Genomic DNA, 27,363 nt, shown 5'->3' on the forward strand with positions numbered 1-27,363 from the left:
AAGGACACACTGGCAAGATGTGTCCATGTCCAAGCAGGGTCTACAGCTGCACCTCACACTCCCATCGTCACAGAAATAATTGGTTTGAGTCGCACCATGACAGCTAGGAGGCATCAGCTTGTTAAAAGTTTTTAGTCATTTGTCCAAAAAGGAGTTGCACAATTCATGTGATGCTGTTGCAGGACAATTTTAGAAGAAAAATGCTGTCAAAAATGAGTCATTGTTTTAAAAGAACATTTCTATCTCTCAGCCTTAAGGGGGCTGTTTGATTATTTTCATGTTGGATTCTAAAGCTATTCACAAAAAGAGGATCATTTTAATCTGTCTTTGTAAGCCACCAGAACTAATTAGGCAGTTAGCCTCATAATGAGATAAAGCAACACACACACACACACTCACACACACACACAAAATTTAATAACTGTTCCCACTCACTTCATATCTGAAACACTGCTGTGACTGATGTGTGTGAAGCATGTGGTTCATGTTACCAAAACTACAGGTTGCATAAAACAGCAACACTATGCTGGCTTTTAAAGGTTTTAGAGGATTTCCCACCAAGAGTTCAAATCTGAGAGTGAAAAAGACATGACGTGCCTGCAATGAGGGTGAGGATTTCTTTTTCACATGAATATTTTTTTTTAAATGCTAAATAATGGCACAAAACATCAGGAGCTCAATTGCAAAAACCTGAGAATTTAGGAGGGCTCTCAGGTTTATCTGTCCTGCTGTGGTTAAACCTTGCCCTCTAGCAGTGCCATTAGAGAACCGGGTCCAGGGAAATCCTGGAGCCAGTTTTCCCTTTTCCCCCACTCATTGGAGAGACCGAGTGAACGACAAAATTTAAACAGACTGCAAAAGATTTGTGTTTGTGGATTTATTGTTACTGCAGTCATTCCAGACACCACAATGAGCTTAGTTTGCATAAGGATGTTACAAATTGTGCACTCCTGACCTCTAGTGCTTAAAACTGGTACAACATGCAGTCAATATGAGTCAAAAGCAGAGGGGATTAAAAACGAATGGAAATGCATCATCATTATACTTACACAAGTCGATTTAGTACATTTCTAAACGTAGTTTCTATACAGTAAGTTTTTTCTAAGCTCCAATACTGTTTCATTCAGGCCAGGGCTGTACCAGTCCAACCTCTTCCTATTCTGATATGAGACAGATACCTTGGCAACAGTGAATCTACCAAAATTGAGAAGTGATGCAATTCATTGTTAAATTAATCTTGCTCTTTGGATAAAAGTACAAACCATTCTTTTATTTGTAAGAATTAGGCGAGACACATTTCCTCACACTGGAAATAAAATTTAGCAAACAAATCCAAGGAAAAAATATAGACCTACTGAATCGTGGTGCAGTTACATTAGATTCTCCTTCGTCTGCTTTGGTGGTTAGATCCCTGACTCTTCCTTTCAAAGTATCTTTGTGTACTCCCGAGTTGCTCACAATGCAATTTTGTCTCCCAATTTCTCCCAACAGAGTGCTTGGCATAGATAAACTCTGTATGAGAGTGTGTTAATGGGTGAATGTGACTTGCAGTACAAATTTCTCTCAGTGCTAAACTGAGTAGAAAGGTGTTATATGAGTACCAGTATACCCAGTATACCAGTAATACCCCTCCAAACTGTAACCCTTCTATAGCTAACACAGCTACTGCATTGTAGTTGAGGCATGGAGTCATAAACACAGACCATCAGAACTGAACCAAACACTCTCTACCAATTGACTTGGCTGTTTGAGTCATGATCCCTTTCACAGATTGCATCACTAACACAAAAAGTGAGGGACTCAAATGATTCCATATGAAACCAGATCTTAAAAGCAGAGAAAGTTGAGGCTTGCAGGAACACAAACAGGCGTGGGAAATAATTAAAAAAGCAGCGAGAAACTTTAAGACTAACATATTAAAAACACATTTAAAAGATGCATCTCATATTTAGAATGTTTAATGTTAAAGTTCATGACAGTACAATTAGAAAAAGAAAAATTTTTTTGGAAAACAAAGTAAACTTCTGATCAAACTCTTTTCTCACTTTCTCACACTTACTAAAAATGTAAACAAATTTTGTTAAAAAATGTAGATGAATAGTACAAATGTACTATATCCACATAAACAAAAACATAATTATACTCAGAATAATACCAAGTATATTAAGAAGCGGGCAGCACACACAGCCTCACAGCACGAAGTACCCCAGTATCATCATCAAGTACCCCATCATCCAGCCATGGCGTTTCTGTGAGTTGTTTGCTTGTTCTCCTCGTGTCTTCGTGAGTTTCTCCCACAGTCCGGTTAATCTGAATGACATAGGTGTGGCAATGTTAGCCAGCAGATTGGTGACCTGTCCAGAGTGTACCCTGCCTCTTGCCCTACGGTCGCTGGGACAGCCTCAGCCTCCAAAAGAACATCTTGGTCAATCATAATTTGAAGGCCATTAAATTGTGTTTAAATTGGACATTCCAACACCTGTAAGACTTTACTCGGGGCAGTAGCAACTCAAGGAGGCCAGGAGTTGTGGCTTCTTCCGCCTGTTGATACTGCGCCTGAAAGGTGCAGAGGTGGGGTGAAGGGGAGGGTTACCATTGTTTGAAAAGTTGGCATTCAGCGAAATATTGCTCGTTATAATTTTTCATTTTAGCACCGAGAGTACAATTTGTCAAAAAAATTCATGAACAGAGAAACGAAACAAACTACAAAGAATACAATTTCCTTCACGTGACTGTAGACGCATGCGTAGTCAGGCGGTTGTAACTCAAAATAAGCAATAATCTGGGAAGCAGCTCGCGCTGGACTCCTCGCGGCAAACCGAGAACAAACTACAGTGTGTTCTTTCATTAGGAAGACAGCGCATTTCCAGCGGGATCCGGCCACAGGGCTTCGCTTGACTAACGAGCAGCAATGAGCTTTTTTGGTTTTGGTCAGAGTGCGGACATAGATATAGTTCTGAATGACGCCGAAACGAGAAAGAAAGCTGAGCACAGAAGCGAAGACGGCAGGAAAGACAAATATTTCCTTTTCTACGACGGGGAAACTGTTTCCGGAAAAGTCAACGTTACACTCAAATACCCGGGAAAGAGGCTGGAGCATAATGGCATCAAAATCGAGTTTATCGGCCAGATAGGTGAGCAGCTGCTAGGCCTGAATTCCACATTCAGCCCCAGACAGAAGTAGCCAAAGTGTGACAGGAAATACTGGGTAGCTAGCTACATGTACTGACGACTATCAGCATGGTGTATTTTACAGCTTTAATGTGTAAAAAGTGACAAGAAACGCATTTAAAGTTCGGCCGTACTGCAGTAACAAGTGTCTATTTGAAGTGTCGGGTCTCGTGACAGATGTGGGCGCGAGCGACGTCAGCTGACTCGTCAGCCATTGGAGAGCCGTTACGTCTCAGTGACCTTTGGCCCTTCTTTTAAACATCTTCTGTAACGTACACTTTTTGTTAAGTCGCACTTTCGGTGCCTAGATTATCACATGTAAGTAAGAACTGAAGTATTAGGTGATTGTCACTTTTACTTTTGTTCAATCAAAGATGGCAGCCTGAGAGCTGAGAGTTTCAAGGAAACTGCTTAAAGGCGTTTCTGACGGTGCGGCGAACTGTGTATTGTTGTGTCTGTGTGTTTAAAACAGTGTTTATCAGATGATACCGTTTAAGTGACCTGGAAGTGTCTCTGTGGCGGCCATGATAAACGCTGTGATCAGTGCCATCCCATAATTCATAGTCGGAGGCCGTCAGACAGGATGGTCTACTAACTAGGCTATATTTATATACAAAAGCCCAGCCAGTTCACTAAAGCAATCACCACATTAATGCTAAGTACCACAAATTAGCAGCTAAAAAACCAGCAGACCCAGCAAAGGAGAGTATGATGTAGGGCTCACCTCTAACCATTCAGCATGTGAAATCAGTGAAGAGTTTAGGACAGCCAAAGTTTGGCTTTGCAGTCACCGCTTTAAGCCCTTCACCCAATGTGCCAATTATGCATTTATTCTTCCTCTCTCTTATTCCAAATAAAACTCATCTAAGAATGCATCACAACCGGAAGAGGCATAATTCTTCAGTGTTAGATTTAATGTTTAAATTACAGGCTGCAAATGTAATATTCCCCTCCTGAAATTATATATGCCATAGGACCAGCTGCAAAAATACCGCTGTCCACAACTTTCAGTTACAAAACTGACACCATGCCTCTTTAGCAAATCCCAGCAGTTGCATTTTAATGTTAAATAAGGGTTTATGCTGCCACAGACTGTTATTAGAATTGGCCCTATATGTACCTTCTTTAAAACATCAGCTTTTGTAATGGTTATTTTACTCAGGTGGTTCCCTTTTACAACCGGTATAAAATAACCGGGTAACGCACAGCAGGGTGAAGTAAGTGTTGTATTCCATGGTTCTGCACATTGTAGTTTCAACCCTGCAGATATCCAGTCTTACACTGGATATTTTTTTTACTCTCTCTCAGACAAACTCAAACAGATTTCTCTGACATTTCAGAATCAGAATCAGAATACTTTATTGATCCCTGGGGGAAATTATTTTTTGTTACAGTGCTCCATTTTAAACCAACATTAAGACAAGACAGACAATACACTAACTAAGAATAGTACAATATATACATATATCATACATACATACATAAGTCACTCATAAATAAATATTTGGAAAAGAAACATGTGTAGTTGTAGCAGCAAACAGTGTGTTAAGTGGATGCGTTGTACAGGGAGATGGCCACAGGCAGGAATGATTTCCTGTGTCGTTCAGTGGTGCTTTTCGGTAATCTCAGTCTCTCACTGAACGAGCTCCTGTGACTGACCAGCATGTCATGGAGTGGGTGGGAGGTGTTATCCAACATTGTCTTTATCTTGGACAGCATCCGCCTCTCCGACACCACCTTGAGGGAGTCCAGCTCCATCCCCACAACATTGCTGGCCTTACGGATCAGTTTATTAAGTCTGTTGGCATCTGCGACCCTCTTATATATAGTTACATATTTGTTTGTTTACACTCTATCCAAGCTGGTTGTTGTTTGTTGCACTCTAGAAACATGCAGTGTATATATAGAGGTTTAGGACCAGAATACACTGCTGTATTTTTCGTTTCTGTAGGTAATGTCTACGTTATTTAAGCAAAACAGAGCCAAATCATATTCCACAGATCACAACTCCTAATTGTGCATTGAAAGAATCTGGGTGCTAAACTGGCCTGCCCACAGTACAAACCTGTCACCTGTTGGAAACTTCAAACACATTCTGAAACATGAACATGACAAACAGTGTCCTGCACTTTTAAGCAGCTGCAATGCTTTAACAAGCAAGAATGAGAAAGCATTTTGGCCTACAGCATTCACGCTCCTTAGTTCCCAAACCTCTACAGTTGTTAAAAGAGGAAGTGATGCAACAAACACAGGCCTGCACAAACTGTTTCAAATGTGCTACTCACGCTAAAAACAAACTTAGAATAAATTTTTTCAAATAACAGCGTTGCTTAGTTTAAACATCATGCTGTCAGTCTTTTTTTCAGTTGGTTAAAATGATTAGCATTTTTCATTTGCATGTTAAAGTATCTCAGTTGATTTTGAAATAGTTGTGAGCAGATAGGAAATGGAAAGCAAACAGTAATAATTATAAAGTATGTAAATTCATTTCTGACCAGTCATTTCACTGAAATTCAGCTTGCACCATGTAGTCAGTGTGTCAGCACAGTGGGAGAAGTGGTCACTGTGAGGACTGTCAGTACACAATTGTCTTTGCAGTTCCTCAGATAAAAGAGTTTAAAATGACTTCAGCAATGGGCAATGTGTGACACTGTTAATTTGTGTTTCCAGAAATGTACTATGACAGGGGGAATCATCACGAGTTTGTGTCTCTGGTGAAAGACTTGGCTCGACCAGGGGAGCTCACACAGTCACAGACGTTTGACTTTGAGTTCACACATGTGGAGAAGCCCTACGAATCATACACTGGTCAGAACGTCAAGTTACGGTAAGTTCTGCTCTGTCCTCTGCAAGTGGAATCGTTAATGGCTTGTTCCATGTTTTTGATGGCGTGCTATAACGCTGGACATTCCTTAACCTTTGTGCAGTTGAGGTGTTACCCTGTATTTCATTCGTATATGCTAAGCTATACATCTTCAATTTCCTGCTTCATATTTAGGAGTGAGAATGCTATAAATTTTCTCATCTTTGTTTTTTGTTTTTTAAAAAATGCTCTCTGTCAAGAGAGCCTAATGTCTTCTGTTCACTACCGAAGAAAATTTAAGCTTTTTGAAATTATGCCAAATTACAAAACGCTTAGATTTATCTCTAATAAAAACCTCTGTAACTTTGCTTTGCTTTACTTCAGCAGCATCAGATATATGTTGATTCATGGTTTTCTTATCTGCTATAAAAAGCCAGGCCAGGAAAATCACCTTCATGTTTTTCTGTTTTATCTTCAGTTACTTTGACACAAAGGCATCTGCTGTGATGCTCACACCTCTGATGAAGTCTGACAAGTGTCAGTACTGATAAATGATTACAATAATAATATTTCTGACTATCTGAGTCAAAATTGAATTAAATTAAATCAAATCGAGACCTTGTGAATCAGAATTGAATCCGTTATAGAAATCAGTGACTATACCCAGCCCTACGTTCAAGCACCGGGAAGGTCCACTTTTAAGTCTTTAGTTGAGCTTTTTCGTCATCACTATCTTGCTGTTTTGAAACTAGATGTTTTGAGTAAGTGGTGCTCCTGACTAAGAAATTGAGAGCCAGTGTGTACTCATGAAGATCTTCAAGTGGCTTCTTTTTCCCATTAAATTTGCATGTGAGGTTTTCAAACTAGTTCAAAGATATCTTTGAAGTTTCTTTGTAAGATTACTTCATGACATGCAAAACCATAACAATACTTGCTGTTACCTCTTCAACAACGTTGGTGGTAAAGAAAAGCATCTTCAGGTGCTCTGGTCCAACCCCAGCTTGCTTTACTAAACGTCAGTTACAAAGAACTACTTAAAATATGATCTGAAATGCAGATAAACTGCTACATTAGTTTGCCTTCACTTGTAAAAGTTGTGTGTTTCTTGTACACTTTGGTGTTCTCTGTTGTAGCAATACCTGCAGCATGCAACAGTGCATCTAAAGAGGGGCATGCTGTGCACACAGAGATGAAAATCTGTGTACTGGTCAGTGCAACCTCACATGCTGCTTACTGGCTGTTAGTGACATGCTCCTCTCTTGTATCCAAATGTTTTTGCATTTGCTTCCAGCTACTTTCTCAGGGCGACAGTAGGCCGGAGACTCAACGACATCAGCAAAGAGTTGGAGCTTGTGGTTCACACACTCAGCACCTACCCCGAGCTGAACTCCTCCATCAAGATGGAAGTTGGCATTGAGGACTGTCTACACATAGAGTTTGAGTACAATAAGTCCAAGTATGATTTTCTTTTTTCTTTGCAATCAGAAATTGAAATGATCAAAGCAAGAGAGAATATTAACAGATTCCATCATCTGCTTGCAGGTATCACCTAAAAGATGTTATTGTAGGGAAGATTTACTTCCTCCTAGTGAGGATTAAGATCAGACATATGGAGATTGACATCATCAAGCGGGAGACAACTGGCACAGGCCCTAACGTCTACCATGAGAACGACACCATAGCAAAGTATGAAATAATGGATGGTGCCCCCGTCAGAGGTGAGGTCAGAGGCCTTTTATGGTCTGTGGTTCTGCTGCTTGTTGCAGCAGATATCATTTGTTGCAAACTAAACCTGATTTTGTCTTGTGCTACAGGAGAGTCCATCCCCATCAGGCTGTTTCTGGCAGGCTATGAGTTGACCCCCACAATGAGGGACATTAACAAGAAGTTTTCTGTGCGGTACTACCTTAATCTGGTCCTCATAGATGAAGAGGAAAGACGCTATTTCAAACAGCAGGTACACAGACAGTGAGATCACACAAGATCTGTAGTTCTTCTGCTCACTCACACAGGTGACTGTTAATGACGTTCCAGCTGCTGTGGTTCAAGCAGTTTCGAGTACTGTGTCGTTCTTGGAGCTCTACTTTGTGTTTAGTCATAGTATCTAGGAATATGACCACTTTAGACATAGTAAAGAAAATGTGTACTCTAGAAATATCGTACTATGGATCTATAATGACTGTGTCTCTGGACGAGCTTTCTGCGGTTTGGGAAAAAGAACCCTTGGCGGGTGAGGGTTACAGGCAGGCAGCAAGTTCATGGGCTGAAAACTGAAGCCAGTCCAGAAATGCAGTTTCTGTACAGGGAGTGCAGAATTATTAGGCAAGTTGTATTTTTGAGGAATAATTTTATTATTGAACAACAACCATGTTCTCAATGAACCCAAAAACTCATTAATATCAAAGCTGAATGTTTTTGGAAGTAGTTTTTAGTTTGTTTTTAGTTTTAGCTATTTTAGGGGGATATCTGTGTGTGCAGGTGACTATTACTGTGCATAATTATTAGGCAGCTTAACAAAAAACAAATATATACCCATTTCAATTATTTATTTTTACCAGTGAAACCAATATAACATCTCCACGTTCAGAAATATACATTTCTGACATTCAAAAACAAAACAAAAACAAATCAGCGACCAATATAGCCACCTTTCTTTGCAAGGACACTCAAAAGCCTGCCATCCATGGATTCTGTCAGTGTTTTGATCTGTTCACCATCAACATTGCGTGCAGCAGCAACCGCAGCCTCCCAGACACTGTTCAGAGAGGTGTACTGTTTTCCCTCCTTGTAAATCTCACATTTGATGATGGACCACAGGTTCTCAATGGGGTTCAGATCAGGTGAACAAGGAGGCCATGTCATTAGTTTTTCTTCTTTTATACCCTTTCTTGCCAGCCACGCTGTGGAGTACTTGGACGCGTGTGATGGAGCATTGTCCTGCATGAAAATCATGTTTTTCTTGAAGGATGCAGACTTCTTCCTGTACCACTGCTTGAAGAAGGTGTCTTCCAGAAACTGGCAGTAGGACTGGGAGTTGAGCTTGACTCCATCCTCAACCCGAAAAGGCCCCACAAGCTCATCTTTGACGATACCAGCCCAAACCAGTACTCCACCTCCACCTTGCTGGCGTCTGAGTGGGACTGGAGCTCTCTGCCCTTTACCAATCCAGCCACGGGCCCATCCATCTGGCCCATCAAGACTCACTCTCATTTCATCAGTCCATAAAACCTTAGAAAAACCAGTCTTGAGATATTTCTTGGCCCAGTCTTGACGTTTCAGCTTGTGTGTCTTGTTCAGTGGTGGTCGTCTTTCAGCCTTTCTTACCTTGGCCATGTCTCTGAGTATTGCACACCTTGTGCTTTTGGGCACTCCAGTGATGTTGCAGCTCTGAAATATGGCCAAACTGGTGGCAAGTGGCATCTTGGCAGCTGCACGCTTGACTTTTCTCAGTTCATGGGCAGTTATTTTGCGCCTTGGTTTTTCCACATGCTTCTTGCGACCCTGTTGACTATGTTGAATGAAACGCTTGATTGTTCGATGATCACGCTTCAGAAGCTTTGCAATTTTGAGACTGCCGCATCCCTCTGCAAGATATCTCACTATTTTTGACTTTTCTGAGCCTGTCAAGTCCTTCTTTTGACCCATTTTGCCAAAGGAAAGGACGTTGCCTAATAATTATGCACACCTGATATAGGGTGTTGATGTCATTAGACCACACCCCTTCTCATTACACATCACCTAATATGCTTAATTGGTAGTAGGCTTTCGAGCCTATACAGCTTGGAGTAAGACAACATGCATGAAGAGGATGATGTGGACAAAATACTCATTTGCCTAATAATTCTGCACTCCCTGTATTGCCCAGTTGAAGCAGTTCACAGCTGATCCTCTGATTTTCTTAGTTATTTTTCCTTTTTTTGAGACCAGCAAAACTAAGTGAGCTTTTCTGCACTTTTCCAGGGAGACGTGTACTGTTTCTTTGTTGTTGTCTAATAAGTTAAGAAGAAAACAGAGGAAATGTTTGCATCCATTCATGGCTAAAAAAAAAAAGTATAATAGCGGCTTGTGCATAAAAGTTCATAATGACCAAGATGAATAAAAGAAGGAAGCATTTGCACAATGAAAAATGTATGTGCGCTGTTCTGCACTTCTGAAAACACAGTCTCAGTTATCAATCAGTACAAGGACTGGGCTTCTGTCCAATCATGGTCCTGGGACTCTAGCTGGAAAACAAAGCTGATTGGGTGTCAGAGTCTTGGCATCAAGGCCACACGCCCCAATCTGTGTACACAGAGGCACTGAGGAGGGTTAAACATGTGAGAGGAAGAAATGTTTATAACTGAGAATGATTCAATTACTGGTAAATATGAGAGCACATGGGGCAAATAAAAAAAGACTATAATTCTTCTGGCAATCTGAGGATATTTTGCAGTTAGTTAATTGTTAATATTTTGAACTTTTATAGATCTGAGAGTTTACCAACAGTACATCCCCCTCACACCACCATGTATGTTGTTTTAATTTTTTCCAGGAGATCACACTGTGGAGGAAAGGCGACATTGTGAGGAAGAGTATGTCTCATCAAGCCGCCATTGCCTCGCAGCGCTTTGAAGGTACCTCCAATCCAGAGAAGTTCCTCGGCCATAACGCCGAGGAAGACACCGGCTAAAACCCAGCATGTGCTGCAGCGAGCGTCCGAACAGAGACAGCGCACGGACGTCAGTCTGAACTCTTAATGTGAAAATCACTTGTTTGCATTGAGACAAAATGCACTGCAGTGTTTGTCACAGCTGTAGTAGTGTGCTGAGCGTGTGTGTGTGTGTGTGTGTGTGTGTGTGTGTGTGTGTGTGTGTGAGGGTGGGGATGGATAAACCAGAGTCGGACTGTATTTGTTAGCAATTTTCAGCGTTTTCATTTGAACAAACAAGCTTGGCGTACCAGCTGGTTCGAGTTTACCACGCTAAGACTGATGGTGTCAGCTAACTTCTCTGTCTCTCAAAACTGCACAAAATTGGCTTGTAAGTACTTAATTGATGCCTTGGCATTTATTGTACACCTCAGTGGGGTGAACTTCACCCATTAGATGCACTTAAATGTCATTTGCAGGTGTGTGTGAATGTAGAATACATGGCACAGAGCCATCTGGAGGTGTATTTCTGACACCGCCTTTCCTTTAAACTACTTACTTTGTGGGAAGATTGATACAGCAGCCATTCGACAAGTTAATGATGACTGGCTAAACAATACATGTGACGGCACGTGTGTGTGTGCTCACAAGAATGTGAAATTTGAACATGAACTCATGTAATGTTTTTCTGCCATGCCCTCTGCTGGAAAGAAACGCTTTTATTTCCATTTTGCATCTTAATTTTACATAAGTCAAGGAAACCAAACAGCAGTCTGAAAAAAACTATAATGGAAGAGACTTATTTTCATACATTCCAGAAACAGGCGTGACTACAGAGTATTCATTTGAACCCAAATCAGTTTGTTTCAGCCAGCACTGAAAACGTTTGATGCTTCAGTAGGTTACAGTATAGTGTCCCTTCCATCTTTTGTTACAGCTGCCAGTCACTGATAGTTTGAAACATCTCTGCCATTTGCACTGTGTGCTTTTCTTTTCTGCTCTCAGCACTGTTTATGAACTTGAGTCAAGAGGAGAAAGTTGGCATCACTTCAGATCTAATAAAGATAGTATTACACCTGCGCTTATTTACAAAGATGCGTGTTAACACAGTATAGACTCCTGAGGATGCTTCTTTGTGCCTATAAGGGTTTGGTGCCAAAATGTCTGCAATACTAGAGAACAGTTGCCACGGTGAGTTGCTGCGCCCTGCGCTCCCACGTTTATCTACCAGTAAATAAATGGGTTTAGTACAAAGGCAGGTTTAGATGATGTGGTGAATGTATACTGAAGGCCTCTCTTTTATATTAAGCACTTAATGACATTTTGAAAATTAACAATCCCAGAACATTTTCTAAATAGAATGAGTTCTTTTGCTTTTACTTTTTAACTGCAGGTCAGGCAGAGTTTATTGGAGTTCTTGTGCCATTATTTGCTTTGCTTTTCTAAACTATGAGAGGACACTAATGAGTACAAAATAAGAAGCACTCGAAGCAAGCCCCTGGATCTTCTTGTCCTTCTGTCTTCTGCTTAACATGTATGTTTCATACTCTCCTAGGCAGTAGGGTCGGGTTTTCGCCATGCTGCTGTTTTGCTCTGGTGATTTGATTGCTGTCACCAGATGGCTTTTTAGATACTGTTGAAATATTAAGACTCGCAGCCTGAATTGTGTTGCTTTAAGCCAGCAAGACATGTTCTAATTCACATGTATAGAAGTTGAGCAAGGGGGAAAAAAAACAGTTAATAAAGCTCTGGTAATATCTGATAAATACGACTGTAGGGACGGTGGTTTGTCACCTTCAAAGTGCAGGAGAGAGTTGAGAGGTGGGGAGATTTCAAAGACATTTAAATTGACAGAAACATGCTGGCAAGTTTCTAATGTTTTCAAAAACACACATTTTGTGCTGAAGGAAATGAATAAATAAAAATATCGGAATTGTTCTTAGCTTAAATGAGCACCTCCATGTATCAAGACAAGCAGGAGACCAGCACCTCCTGGTCTCCTGATAGATAAAAGAAAGCAAGCTTTCCCTTCTCTGGCCTCACTCTTCACCCTGATCAGTCTCAAAGAGCTCCTGCAGTATTTCTCGGCCTCACAGGGCACGCAGTTCATGCTCTGCTCTTTTCATGAATGGCCTGTGATTCTACTTTTTATCAGTACTGGTGAACTCTGACAACAGCGAGAATGTAAAACCAGAATAAACGATGAAATGTACAATATAAATGCACAATGTAAATGCAGCCCCCACCTTCTGTTTATATTCCTGTCATATTTTATCTTGTTTATAAATGTTGATTTTAATCATTTTATATTCCAATTATTCTTTGAAATCAAAGGGATTAAATAACTGAGAAACACGCCTAATGTTTTCGATGCACTTTTTTCTTACGTGAGTAGATTATCTCCGCTCTGAGTGAGACACGTCCTGGTGAACACATCTCTTAGTTACTGTGACTCAGTTTTGTTTTTAAACGGTTCTCTTCCTGGGAGTTTAAAAATGATCAACATTGGGCTCTGTGATATTCTGTATTTCAGTGTTGTCACAAGGGGGCAGGATTGAATCAGGTTTGGTTCTGATTTTATGGTACGCACAGGTGGTGATGATGATGATATCAGGAATAGTTGTGCCATGCTTGGTGGGAAATACGAACGACAAGTTAAAGATTCTGTTCTTAATAAACAACACGGGCTTCATGCTGGTTTTGTTTGCAGGTTCACAGATTCTAAACAGGGGCATGAAAGGGGGTTCAACTCCATCTTATATTAAAAAGATCTTATATTCAGCTTGGTGAACAGTATCATTAAAATTACAATTTCTTATCCTCGAGTACTAAAATACAGCAAGTGTTATACTTATCTTCAAAGACATTACCTCTGTAATGTCTTTGAAGATTTGACTGTAGAAGAAAGATTGGAATGCAGTTTTTGCTTTAAAAATAAAGCAGAAACTTTCATGTCTTGAGATTTTCTGCAGTCTTCAGAAAACTCAAAACTTTCAAATGAGTCATTCATTCAAAGTGAAAGTTTAACAGCAGCTGAAGAGCTTCCGAGGAGAATGATCTGTTGGCATGGTATTATATGATGAATGCACCTTCTTCATGTGCAGAAGAACTGAGTCCTATGTAAAAGAAAACCTTGCTGCTAAAAAAATAAATTTTACTAAATGAATGCAGAGCAATGGTCCTGTGACCTGACGGTTCCTGGGTCACAGAAAACTTCATGCAGGATTATTACACTTTTTGAATAATGGAATATTCAATAAGTGTGAACATTATGAGAATTTGAAGCCATGTTCACGAGACAGATGACTGCCAGTTCTGGATATAAGTAGCCTGAGGCTGTGGCTCAGGAGGTAGAGCAGGTTGCTGGTTCAATCCCTGGCTCCCCCTAGTCTGCATGCCAAATGTCCTTGGGCAAGATTCTAACCCCAAGTTGCTCTTAGATGCATCCATCAGAGTATGAATGTGTGTGGATGTTAGTTAGAAAGCACTTAAAGTATAGAAGAAAGTACTGGTGAGAAAATAGTGTCAAAGTTTTTCTCTGGAAAAGGAATATCAGCCGGAAAAACAGTCCAGATCTCACTCTGACTGAAAACTAATTCTGGAAATGAAAAACAAAGCTCTATGACAAGGTTCCTTTTGGCAAAGCTGGAACCAGCTTGATGAAGAATACAATCATTCAATAGTGAATCCATGGCTCACATAACTCAGGCCATTATAAAAACTTGAGGAGGTTACTTTTTTTTTGTTTCACAAAACCAGAATCTTCAGCTATAAAATAAAACAGTTTTGCATCATATCTGTGATTCGCTACAAAGTGAACGTCCTCCAAGAATCAACATTCCAAACTTGTGTCTATAAACAGCTTTTTGCCAGATAGTTGTAAAAATTGGTGATGTAAAAACTATAACTATAATGATAATAATAATAAAATTATTACTAATAATACAGATAGTTCTGTAGTTTCAGTCACAGTTCTTTTTCAACGTAGTGATTTAAATCATACTATAAACTTTTTTTACATTTCAAATACTCAGCTACATCATTTATACACAGATTCAGATACCTTTACATTGGTAATGGCATTTTTATTTATATAACACATTTTATTATATATAAAGGGCCACTGAGTGTGGGTAGTTTTGGCCTTGAATTCTGAAGCTGTGCAAGTCATTCTTCAGTTTCGCTCTCAGATGTACGGTACACATGTCATGTGCTGAAATGAAAGGTATGACTTCTGTCATTATAACATATGAGTGGCTTAATTTATACGTGTGCATAACCTTCACATGTGTATTGTAACGGTGTCACTGTGCTCCTCGGGAGAGTGGATAGGTTTGCTGTGCACCTAATGGCTGAGTCATTAAAAGCCACAAAATGTGTGAGTCATCTGTGTAATGTATGCAAAGTCAGTACATCTTGTGCTACAGAGACTGGAGTCACGAATGTGGATGCGCTGGAGTCCTTGTCCAGACTGCTGTTTGACTGGTGGCTTCAGGTCATTTGCTTCACTGCTGGACGTTTCTTCGGGCTGACAGAACTGACAGGAAGGTGTTTGGCTTTTATCCTCAGGCTGAGACAGTCTGTCATCGAAGCCTGCCAGGTGAAAAGCGAACTAAAACTGGCCTGGGATCATCTGTCGAGAGCAAGCAGGTGAGACTGGGTGTCCAGGTTTAGGTTCCTTCTTCCTTACTTTGATCCTCTTTTAGTAGCTCTCTGCAGTGACAAGGTTTTTATAATCACCCTCCATCTTTCCATAGGAAATAGGCCTGATTTGTCAGCCTGTCTAACTGTTCTTCACAAGTACAGCTGAAGTTTATTCTTTAAACTATATATCCCATCCCTGTAAATTCAATTCAATTCCGTTTTATTTATACAGCATCAAATCACAACAACAGTTACTTCAAGATGCTTTATATTGTAAGGTAGACCCTACAATAATACATACAGAGAAAAACCCAACAATCATATGACCCCCGATTAGCAAGCACTTTGGCGACAGTGGGAAGGAAAAACTCCCTTTTAACAGGAAGAAACATCCGGCAGAACCAGGCTCAGGGAGGGGCGGGGCCATCTGCGACTGGTTGGGGTGGGAGAAGAAAGACAGGATAAAAGACATGCTGTGGAAGAGAGACAGAGATTAATAAAAAGTATGTAAATCTTTCCTACTAGACCCACACATCTGTCGAACCACTGACACCAAATATGACTAATTTGCTTTATGTCAGTGGACGTTCCAAGACAGGCATTTTGATGTGTGAGTGACTGGATGCTTTGGTGAAACACTGGTCAAAAGCAACTTTTAGTGTAGCCTGTTCTGCTCGAGTTTCTGAATTCTCTTCTGCTGGGAAGCAAAGTACTCTCAGAAGATCACACTTCCTTTTCACAATATCTATACTGTGTGTGTGTGTGTGTGTGTGTGTGTGTGTGTGTGTGTGTGTGTGTGTGTGTGTGTGTGTCTGAAATGGCCCATATCCATCTTACTTTGTACATCTATTACACAAGACCTTTCTCTTTCTTTGAGCTCTCTTGAAATAAACTGTTCAATCTGATCATCTGGACTTCCTGCTTTTGCATCATGGCTGAAAAAAAACCACACACTGAGCAACTGTGGAAGAAATACTGAGCAAAGTTAAAAGCTGCCCACCCATGTGAGTACTCAGTCAAAGTGCTGAATAACCGTTCAAAAAGTGTGATCATTGCATTTCCATTTATTTGCAGTATCAGGCACCTCGCTGTATTCTCTTTATTTTTTTATTCACCAGTCTGGGCCTTTTCTGCAGGTGGCTATGGTAGCAAAGTCTTTATTTGTGTAGAGTAAAATCAGGGCGGTAGCAACCCAACGTATTATGAATATAATGCAGTGAGCTTTTCTGGCGTTGTGTTGTTTTCACACTTCACATTCCTCACAGTCACAGTCCTCTTTGAGAACGAGCTGCTTTTGTGTTTTTAGGTTGGGATAACCTAAGAAAATATGTATGCATCACTTGCTCACATAAACGATCAGTTATTTTAATTGTAATTTATAAATCCTTGGACTTGAATAGAATATGTGTTTCAGGAAGATTCACGAAGGACTCCAAATGTAACACTTTGTGCATTTTACAAAGCGTGCCACTTTTTTCTTTCTAATGCATTCAATTTTATTTCTATAGTGCCGAATCATAACAACAGTCGCCTAAAAGTGCTTCACAGAAAAACCCCACCAATCAGACGACGACCCCCCCCCCCCGAGCAAGTACTCAGTAACAGCTGGAAGGAAAACCTCCCCTTCAACAGGAAGAAACCTCCAGCAGGACCTCTGGAAGAAAGGCTCATATTAATAATTTTCAGGACTATTGATCATCCTCTGAAAGTGTTAACTAAGAGCTTCGTAACCGGAGGCAGTGTTTCATCAGCTGAAACCTTTTCAGATGTATGCAGCGCTCATCTTTAAAACGTAGAATTTTCTCCACCCATATTTCCTCGAGAGGTTTTGTCTTTTCCCCTGCCACCACTGTAATTAAGAACACGTTCTCGAGGATTTGCCTGGTTAAATGGCAGTTACATTGACTCAGTGCATGCAGTCCACCTTGTGGTACAAATTTGCATGTTATGAAATACTTTTATATTCTCTCTCCTATGCGTTTGTGTGTGCCGGAGAAAATTAAATATATCACAGAAGATTCAATAGTAATGTGAAATATAGTTCTCTGTCATGATTTTGGAGTAACAGAAGACAAGAGTACTGAGGCATTGTTGTATTTGAGAACAACTTTTTTTTTACTGGCAAATATAAAAGACAGACATGTAGATGCTGAATCGGCTTCCTGTAGCTAATAAAAGTCTCCTCTTATGGGCATGTTTCCACATCTATGTGGCCGTCCTCTGTTACTTGGGTATGACTCCTTTTTTAGAGCCTTCTAGGTGCCATAATATGGAATCAGACTGGCACATGGGAACCAAAGGATGTTGACCATTACAGTTGGGAACAATACTATTTATGTGACATGACCCCTGTCTGACTTGTTAGGATGCTTATTCGAGCACAAAGATAATATTCATCTCACTGACAGGCTTTTGTTCAGTTAATTCAGACACAGACACGGAGCATTCTGGATATATTGAATAGACGTATTGGTGTCTGCCTGGTTATGTGGCATTTTAAAAGTCTGAACGAGGTTTATATTGGAATATCGATTCTTTTAATATGGTGCTGCAGGTTTATTCAACCACCGAAACACTTATCAGCTAAGCTATAGTGTCATCCTTACACCATCACGGAGTATGACGGCGAATCCTGTGTCCTATTTTCTCATGCTTTGGGGTTGGACATTTCCGACAGCCGGTGAAGGCAGCACAGAGAAAGCGCCGCTCCTCCGCTCCAGCCAGTATCGCTCCACTCCGAGGTGTGCACGCGGAGGAGAGGGTTTCTTTTTGTACAAGTTTTCTTCTGGAAATACCGTCCTGTGACTGGAGGGAATGGGGAATTGACCATACTCGGGCTTCCAGCGGGAATGAAAACTGTGAGGAAGATAGCGGTGATCGTTTTTTCCCTCCAGAGGAGAAACAGTAAGTGACAGACTGAAAGGGCTCGTGCGCCTTGCTGTCCCGGGGGAGTCTTTTTTTGTTTAGTGTTAACCCAACTAACTGTGATCACGACCACTGGCGCGCTCTCCTCGAGGCCGGGGACTCGCTCAATGATATCCTCCAAATACTTAGTGTCTGACGTGTATGAGTGTGTCCGGTTAAGCTGCGATGAGGAGGGAATTTAACAGCGGTGAAGCTCCAGACGTAGACGGCGAGAGCTAAGCTCCCCTCGCCAGCCAGTCAGCGGTGGTCAGGGACCGCAGACCACAACCACAAAACCAGGTACTTTTAGTACATTCATGCTACATGCTCGCACTACGTGCTTTGCTCGCCTTTTTACCCCTCTAGATAACGTTATTTAGAGCCGCAGTGCTGATGAGACGGTGGCGATGGTGGTGTCTGAAGGGGGGATTCGGGCACAGCGCGAATAATGTCTCGCCAGCTAAGCGAGGCTTGCGTGGAGTTGCTAAGTCCCCCTAGTTGTGCAAATTATATTGAAAATCTAGTTGGAAAAAGGGGCAGATTAACAGCGCTTTGCTTTAATTGTGTGCTCCACGCTCAGGATGTTAAGAACAAGAGAATTTCGGGTGTATTTGTGATATTTTGTTCTGTTCGGCTCTACAATTTCCGAACTTAAAAAGAGTTAATCACTTTCACCGGTATGAGAGTTGGATTAAACACAGACTGTGTGGCGTTTTCTGAACCAGGTGATGCCACATTCACCTGGACCTGTGTCTGTTTGTGTATGCTAACATTAAACTGCTCTTTTTTTTGTATAGAGATATATCTGATATTTCACGTTTACTACCGTACAGTACTGCAGTTCATTGCAATCTCTTTTTGGATGTTTATTATATATCAGTAAGAAGGAGTTGGCCCTGTTTCTTTGCATTTGGTATTCTCTTTTAAAATGATTTCGTTTCAAATGTTGAATCTTAAATTAGATGTCATCCATATGGGAGTGTCTGAAAGCTTCCTATTCCCTCACATGTTATTTGATCCACAGTTCCCATGGTCTTCTGATGCTTCATGCCTTGTATTAGATTACAGTTTAATCAGACATGTATTGAAGCCTTCGCTCCCTTTTTTTTTTAAATCAGGCAAACCAACTTAAAACACAGAGGAATGTACACATAACATCATCTCATTCATCACAGCTGTACATCGCTGCCACATTCAGGAACTAAATGCCTTGCTGAAGGGCACTTGGAGTTAAGTTTCTGGGGAAGATTTTGTTTTGTAATTGTCTCCCTTGTGCAACATTTCTCAGTTTGCATGGATGATTAGTGGGAGCAGCATGCCTGTGAAACCTATCACGTTTGAGCCTGCACCGTGATTGGGCTGAAACAGTTTACAAGCTATGGTTTGTTAAGTATTTTGCTGTCAGGGTCACGGTTCAGTGCAGCGAAAACATGACTGCAGCAGTTCCATTTCCCCCCCCCTCGGTGTGTATTTATGAGAACAAACACTGAGTTCTTAAATACATTTCGGTGACGACTGGCATTTCCAGCATGTCGGTGCTTGATGTCTTTTCTGGTCTAACCCTTTGCTCTAGTTCAGTATCTTTTATATCAAGAAATAACCCCACTTGTCTCACGGTGGCTCCTTACATTTTTGCAACTTTACCCTCAGCTGCAGTCAATTTCCTTTTACTGCAGGAGCAGCTGACCAAATAAACCCATTGTAAGGTTGACTAACCTTTTTCTTTATTATATACATGTTCTGTTCAATTCATTTTTAAAAAATCTAGTAATGTAAAGACCCTGCAATAATACAAAGAAAATGACAACAACCAGGTGACCCTCTATAAGCAAACACTTGGCGACAGTGTTGGGACATGTAGCTGTGATAAAATAATGTAAATTGTTGGGAACAAACTTGTGTTTAACAGAAATATGAGACATAGATAGAATTAGTTCCATCTATGTTATGAAAGAATAGAAAAGGTTCGTGATGATGAGTAGTGCTGCATCTCGACAGTCATTTGGTTAGAACAGAATTAGACATGTTAGTTAGGTTGATGCAGAGTGTAGGAGGAGTAGCTGTAGTTTTTGTTTTTTAAATATAGAATATCATTGGTTATTGATACTTGGGATGTAGCGAACAGGATTTATGAAGGACTTGTATTTTTACATTAAAGAATTGCCCTGTTGTGCAGCTATCCTTATGACTCTGCGTTATTGCACCTGCTCTGTGTTCTACATTGTAATCAGTCCAGTTCTGGCCTCCTAAAATATCCTATCCTCCTAAAACACATTTGAATTTCAGTGGCCAGTTTTTACCTGGACAATTGAAGGATATATAAAAGTCACTTGGCTGAAAAATGTATGCCGATTCTAACAGAAATATTCTTGCTAGCTCAAAATGAGTTATGCGTGACAGATTATAGGCTAACAAGTAATTTACAACAGTTTAAATGCAAACAATCATTTATTTTTGGTTTGTTTGGCAAATACTGGAAATCAGTTTTTGGCACATCACCTGACAGCAGTACACATCAGAATATTAGGAGTAGGAAATGTTAATGGAAACTTAAGCAACAGTGTTACCAAACACGAACTGGACACAGTTGAAGGCTCAAAAAACACGAGCGCATTGGTGAAACGACGGGTCTGAGAAATTTGTCAGGGTGGAGATATTTTTGGCTATTTAAAGTCCAACAAAGAAGCAGGGAAGCATTCACTGCAAACACTATGAAAAGGATGTTTCCACGACGGCAGTAATACTAAAAATCATTTTTTAAAATCATTTGAAGTGTTGCCATCATCAACAGTGTATATTTAACCGTTCATCTGCAAAACGCAAGACTTTAATGTCCCAGACTCTTTCTCTGTACGACAAAAAAATGAACAGACAGTGACGTCACAAATTGCGTTATTGTAAAAGACACCAGGCCAGAAAGATAAGTTGCCTGATTAAAGTAACCAACTTGTTACGAACTCCCTGGTCATGAACCTTTCCCTCAGCCAACTCTTTTCCAGCAGTACAAAGTGTAGAGAGATGGCTGAATAGCTGTGTCGTACTTCGGTTTTGTGGTCAAGTCGCACATCTGATCCAAATATGACTCTCGCTGCCCTTTCATTGAGACAGCACTGCTCTTCTTGTGGCTTTAAAAAAAAAAAAAAAGCCAGATCTATTCCTTTATCTTGTGGCATAAGTGGACCATAACTAAAGAAGTTTAGTATAGATTTTTTTTGTACTTCTATTTTATTTATTTACAACTAGGGCTGGGCCATATTATACCGTTCACGGTAATACCGGTATAATGTTAGGCAACGATAGGAAAATGAAATATAGCGATAGAATGGGAGTAAAACGCGCATGCGCAGTGCCTTTGTTTTCATACGCACATGGCCGATTGTTGAGTGAAACAGATGAACCAGAATTGGTTTGTAAAAATGGTGCAACTTCCGTGATGTGGAACTGGTTTGATGTTTGTCCGTCAGATACACAACAAAGCACATTTTTTGCAGAACATGCAAGCGGCCGTCGTTATTGTCATATTTGTCGGACTAAGATGCTCTTAAATCTGGGAGTAATCTGGGTCCTAAACTCCGTATACTTCAGGTCAAACAACACTGCAGCATCACTTAGAGTTAAAAACTGTCTAAATTCTTTCATCTTTAATAAAACGATCAGCATTGCTGCTTTACCAGGTGTAACTATAAAGTTTAACTTCCAGGCATCCATGAAAATAAAAGTTATTACATTTAACGGAGTTAGAAGTTAGCAGGAAGCTAGCGGAAGTTAGCTCGCTAGTTTCGCTAGTTACCTAAGCATGATATTGCATGTTCTGACGGAGAGATTTCTGAAAAAAATCAAACGTACAGCTCTGCTATCCGGTTGTTCAGTCTGACGTCACTAGCCGTGTCTGGGTCTAAACTCCGCTGCAGGTCCATATATCAAACGATCACTGTGGCATTACTGAGAGTTGAAAAACTGTCTAAAGTCTTTCATCTTTAATAAAATGATCAGCGTTCTGCTCTACCAGGTGTAACAATTGAGTTTAACATCCAGGCATCCATGAAAACGGAATTTATGACATTTAACGGAGTTAGAAGTTAGCAGGGAGTTAGCTCGCTAGCTTCTATCTAAATACAATATAGCATGTCCTGACTGTGGGGTTTTGGAAACAAATTAAAACGTACAGCTCTGTTATCACTTCCAGCATAAATGAAGACAGAAAACTAAACAGCAGTAACGTTTGTAGGGTTACTGAAGTTGGGCTAGCTGGTATATAATGATGTGCTGCGTGATCGCTAGCGACACAGCTATGTTAGCATAACATAAACAGTGAAGCTGGAGGACGAACACTAACACTTTTCCACTTATAAAAGTTAACGTGAAGGTTCTTCATGGTTAGAGACAAATGCAATCGCATGGCAGGATGCTGTAAACGGACCAAACTTCAGTCAGGAGAACAACTGAGATAATCCATCCACAATACGAGGTTAGTTATTAATATACTGCAACAACATGGGAATAGAGCAGCTGCCAGAGAATTCAACATTAATGAATCAATGGTACAGAAGTGGAGGAAGCAAGAAGAATGAGTTTAATAAAGTTTGATTTATCTGACTGCTTTGTTTCGCTTAATGTGCCTTATAATCCTGTGCACCTTATGGTCCGAAAAATACGTACTGCACACTGCAGTTTAATGTCGCAAAGCACCTCTTTTTAACTTCAGTGGATATTATACATGGTTATGCTCAGGATATGTCAGCCCATTTCTACTGGAAATGCCTTTTGGTTAAACTTTCAGCAAGGAATTTGCATTTGCACTGTTACATTTTTATAAAGCTTTAATGTACATAAAAACCAGCTTCTTGTTTAAGTGAAAATAAATGGAAGGTTGTCTTTTTGCGCTAGTAATGTTGTGGAGTTGTATTTTGTCTCGCATCAATTATATCGTCGGTTATATCGTTATTGCAAATTTTCAAATATATATCGTGATAAATATTTTTGGCCATATCGCCCTGCTCTATTTACAACTGACAACAAAAAAGACAACCCTGCATCACTTTCTTCTTTCATCACGTCACAGGACTGTTGTTAACTGAACCCAGTAGGAAGCGGTGTTGCTTTTGTTTGCTGCACCCTTTAAAAGATAAATGTTATAATTATTGAGCTGTGACTGTGCAAAAACTACTCTAGAAGAGTTAAAGAATAACAATATGGAGCTGGAAATTAACATATTAAGTCTGGTTTTATAGAATAGTTCTGGATCAGTTTAGTGAGCCTGCACAGGTATTCAGCGTTAAGACAACAGTTTTAATATCCAATAGCAATCGGCTGAAATGTACACACAGTGTGGAAACAGAGTGGACAGAGGCTTGCTTGTAACTTAGGCATGCAAATCGCACCATGCAATGAGTCTGGTGTCATTCTTTTGCAATAAAGTGCAGCTGTCAAAAAGCATGGGTGGATGCATAGTTTTCATGTCATAGGGTCATTATGACACGGCAGAAGTGGGATAGTCATAGTAAATCATGTCATCATTTATGAGTAATTTAGGGTTAAAGATTTGGGTTTTGCTCTATTCAATGAATTGTTTTACTTCACTTTTGGAATGATAGCTGTGATATTGAGATTTGGAACAGGATTCCTGTACAGCAATGTTATCATTGTAGCTTGAATAAGTGTTGTGTTCACAGCTGACAGAATTAAAGCCAGATTCAAGCTCATGAGAAAATCTACAGCCATACCCCCAAAAAAGGAAGAGCTCATATGTTACTCATCAAATGACTCTTAGGTTTTATTCAGACAAAGCTATCTATAGACTCCATGAATATACCACAGTTATTTCTGTGTAACCCTCTTCAAGTGAAGCTCTTCCACTCTGGGATGCGTTTTTCTTGGTTATTACTGCAAACGGTCTCATTTCAGTTTGGTGTCACAGGGAGTTGTTTGTTGATGAATTCCTAAGCTTTTTATCAGGCCGTATTAGGATGAGGAGGGGTTGGATTAGTCCTTTGTGAAATGGTGAAATGTCAGGCTTCAGAACTGTTTCGGCTTTGTGTCATTTTTTATAACAAGACTGTTCACATGACCAAGATGAAATACTAGATAAGTAATTGCTCTCCAAACCAAACATGACTTGGAACTGTGGTGTTTCAGTTAGTTTCTGTTTTAAATAAGATCTTAATGAAACTGTGTCGTCAGCTTTTTTTATTTACTGCGTGTTTGTTGGTGAAGCACTCTGTTATGTCACACCAGGTATCATGGTGGGTGAGATGGCTGTACCAGCCATTTTACAGGTGGATTGTCAGACTATCCCAAATATCTTCAATCACATTCTTATAGCGCTGTGCAGTATGACGTAGCACTTGTATCATGATTTTTTTTAAGGTTCTATTAGGAGTAAATAAAAATAAATTCAGTGTCTTTTATGTACCGTATTTTCTGCACTATAAGGCGCACTTAAAATCCTTTAATTTTCTCAAAAATCGACGGTGCACCTTATAATCTTCCTTATAAGCCTTATGTTTGTATTCTGGTTGTGCTAACTGACCTTGAACCGATTTTATGTGCTACACGGCGCTCAAGAATCTGTCAAAAATGTTTTAGTACGACTATTGGTGAGCTACGAAGCCGCACCGCTTGATGGATTGTTGGAGCATTACGACTACCATAGTCAGGAGCCTCACGGACTCGGAGTAATTTGGGTCCTACACTCTGCCCACTTCAGGTCCCAAAAACAAACAAACACTGCAGCATCACTGAGAGTTAAAAACTGTCTAAATTCTTTCATCTTTAATAAAATGATCAGCTTTGCTGCTTTACCAGGTGTAACAATTAAATTTAACATCCAGGCATCCATGAAAACAGAATTTATGAAATTCAATTGAGTTAGAAGTTAGCAGGAAGTTAGCTCGCTAGCTTCTATCTAAATACAATATAGCATGTCCTGACTGCGGGGTTTTGGAAACAAATTAAAACGTACAGCTCTGCTGTCACTTCCAGCATAAATGAAGACAGAAAACTAAACAGCAGTGACGTTTGTAGGGTTACTGAAGTTGGGCTAGCTGGTATATAATGATGTGCTACGTGACCGCTAGCGACACAGCTATGTTAGCATAATATAAGCAAGCTAACTTTTTTCCCACTCGATAAAAGTTAACGTGAGTGTTCTCGGTGGTCAGGAACAAATGTAATCGCATGGCAGGATGCTGTAAAAGGACCAAACTTCAGCCAGGAGAACAACTGAGATAATCCATCCACAATATGAGGTTAGTCATTCATATACTGCTGCATGGGCTGGGCTGTAGTTACATCGTAAGGTTTTAAAAACTGAGCTTAAATAAATGATTAGCGGTAATAAAAGCCGAGGGAGGTCAACAGTGATCACTGACTGTTTTAGGAGCTTTTTGAGATCAAATAGAAGAAAATACAAAACATTAAACATGTTAACAACATAAAAGCCATATTAAACGCAGACTACTTTAGGCCTGGAAGTAGGATTCCTCACGTCATCACTTAATGACCGGATATAATGATGTGCTACATGATCGCTAGCGACACAGCTATGTTAGCATAACATAAACACAGCGAAGCTGGAGGATGAACGCTAACTTCCCGATGGTTAGAGACAAATGCAATCGCATGGCAGGATGCTGTAAACGGACCAAACTTCAGCCAGGAGAACAACTGAGATAATCCATCCACAATATGAGGTTAGTCATTAATATACTGCAACAACATGGGAATAGAGCAGCTGCGAGAGAATTGAACATTAATGAATCAATGGTACGGAAGTGGAGGAAGGAAGAAGAATGAGTTGAGTAGAAGTTTGACTTATCTGACTGCTTGTTTCGCCTAATAATCCAGTGCACCTTATGGTCTGAAAAATACCTTGGCTAAATCTTATTTTGAAAGGTTTTCATCACGTATTGTATACAGAAAGGAAATGGTAAAGCAATGTGAAGTTTATCCAAACAGTAAATGCATGTTAAAACGATCAAGTCTTGAACAAAGTCGACCTGTATGCAGTGCCGTCTGGTTTGAGACACAATAGTTAAAGAAACGAACCAAAACTCAAAGGACACTGACTGTCCTCGTCCTCCTGTTATGCAACCAGCTGCTTTCTTTTGTTGTCTTCCCGAGTACGTGAAACCTCCTTCACCCTGAAAGGTCTCCTTGTTTGTCTCAGTCCTCGACAGCCACGCACAAACACAAAGCCAGACGTGGCCTCTGACCCCAGGCACAGATACTGACGCACTGTGCGGGGCTGTGTCCATTATTATTCCTTTCTGTATGTTCATTAATGATGCAATATGCATACACTGCTGTCCTTGGGCCCTGTCCCACAAATACATGGGGCCGCAGGCTCTCTTGTTCTTAGTGTGGATAAAGCATCTTGCTCCAAGCTCGCTGCACACTCTCAGTCCTCTGAGGATGCTGTGACATTCCCAGAGGAGATTCCATTCCCCCGTAAACAATCCTGGCATTGACACAGGCGCTGATTAGCAAGTTGCCAGGGTGTTTCCACAATGGTCCAGCAGAGGATAATGAGATCGGATCTGGAAACTAAAGTTCTCATTCAGGAGTTTGTTGGCAACCAGTTGTGTGAAGCAACCGTCTTAGGAAAAGTGTAGAAACTCAGCAGATCGTTCTGGGAAGCACTGGAAGCTGTCAGCGATTTGACTCGGATATTTTTCTGTCAGCAGTTGGTGTCAGTTGCTGGGGAAAGGTGTTGGTGAAAGTAGAGTGCCACTGTTCTGTGAGCAGGATAAAAACCTGTACCTTCTATTTCTGAATTACTCTTGAAGGAAAGATTGCAGCAAAAAACTGAGCCCGGAGAACAATGTTTTACAATTTGTATATATAATGATCGTAGTGTATGTATACACGTCTTCTCTGTACCCTGAGTGCCACCCATTGTGTCAGATACATTGTAACTAATAAATGTTATTCTTGACTAGCAGCCCAGAATAACATCCTCTTGAATACTTTCTGTAAGCTTGTGTTTTCGCATATTCAAGGTGAGGAAGATTGTTCCTGCATTAAACTATTTTTTTCTATGTTTTAATCACATTTTATTTAGAGGAATGAACTTTAAATCTAACTGCAGTTTTTCGTGTCACAAAGTTATTCCAGTTTCTTTGTCATAACGTAGCCTCGTGTCTATACGTGCTTGGCTCTTCTTGTTTTGTTCATACTGAAGTGTGGATAATAACCAGAGTTCAGCAGAGTTAAC

At 40.3% G+C, this 27,363-nt stretch overlaps 2 protein-coding genes across 4 annotated transcripts in view; both read left to right on the forward strand.

The window, feature by feature from the left end:
* Positions 1-2,613: 2,613 nt before the first annotated feature.
* LOC113030809 (vacuolar protein sorting-associated protein 26B-like) lies at positions 2,614-12,958 on the forward strand. Its single transcript, XM_026182528.1, has 6 exons — positions 2,614-3,134; positions 5,842-5,998; positions 7,266-7,430; positions 7,517-7,692; positions 7,789-7,931; positions 10,506-12,958. Exons 1-6 carry the CDS (start codon positions 2,912-2,914, stop codon positions 10,641-10,643), a joined length of 1,002 nt encoding a protein of 333 aa, XP_026038313.1. The 5' UTR covers positions 2,614-2,911; the 3' UTR covers positions 10,644-12,958.
* Positions 12,959-17,897: 4,939 nt separating this feature from the next.
* The window catches only part of arhgap32b (Rho GTPase activating protein 32b), a 121,430-nt gene continuing 111,964 nt past the window's right edge, over positions 17,898-27,363 (forward strand). For all 3 annotated transcript variants that reach the window (XM_026182996.1, XM_026182997.1, XM_026182998.1), the window contains exon 1: positions 17,898-18,449. The gene's annotated coding sequence lies outside the window, so the exon portion shown is untranslated. The remainder of the gene's footprint in view (positions 18,450-27,363) is intronic.

The sequence above is a fragment of the Astatotilapia calliptera genome, chromosome 10 (genome assembly GCF_900246225.1).
Source record: "Astatotilapia calliptera chromosome 10, fAstCal1.2, whole genome shotgun sequence".
Taxonomy (NCBI): Eukaryota; Metazoa; Chordata; class Actinopteri; order Cichliformes; family Cichlidae; genus Astatotilapia; species Astatotilapia calliptera.

What these genes read in the sequence shown, in the direction of transcription:
- LOC113030809 (XM_026182528.1), top strand. Translation starts at nt 2,912, where the DNA reads ATGAGCTTTTTTGGTTTTGGTCAGAGTGCGGACATAGATATAGTTCTG. An exon ending in GGATGGTGCCCCCGTCAGAG is followed by an intron (nt 7,693 to 7,788) that starts GTGAGGTCAGAG and finishes CTTGTGCTACAG; the next exon opens with GAGAGTCCATCCCCATCAGG. An exon ending in GACGCTATTTCAAACAGCAG is followed by an intron (nt 7,932 to 10,505) that starts GTACACAGACAG and finishes AATTTTTTCCAG; the next exon opens with GAGATCACACTGTGGAGGAA.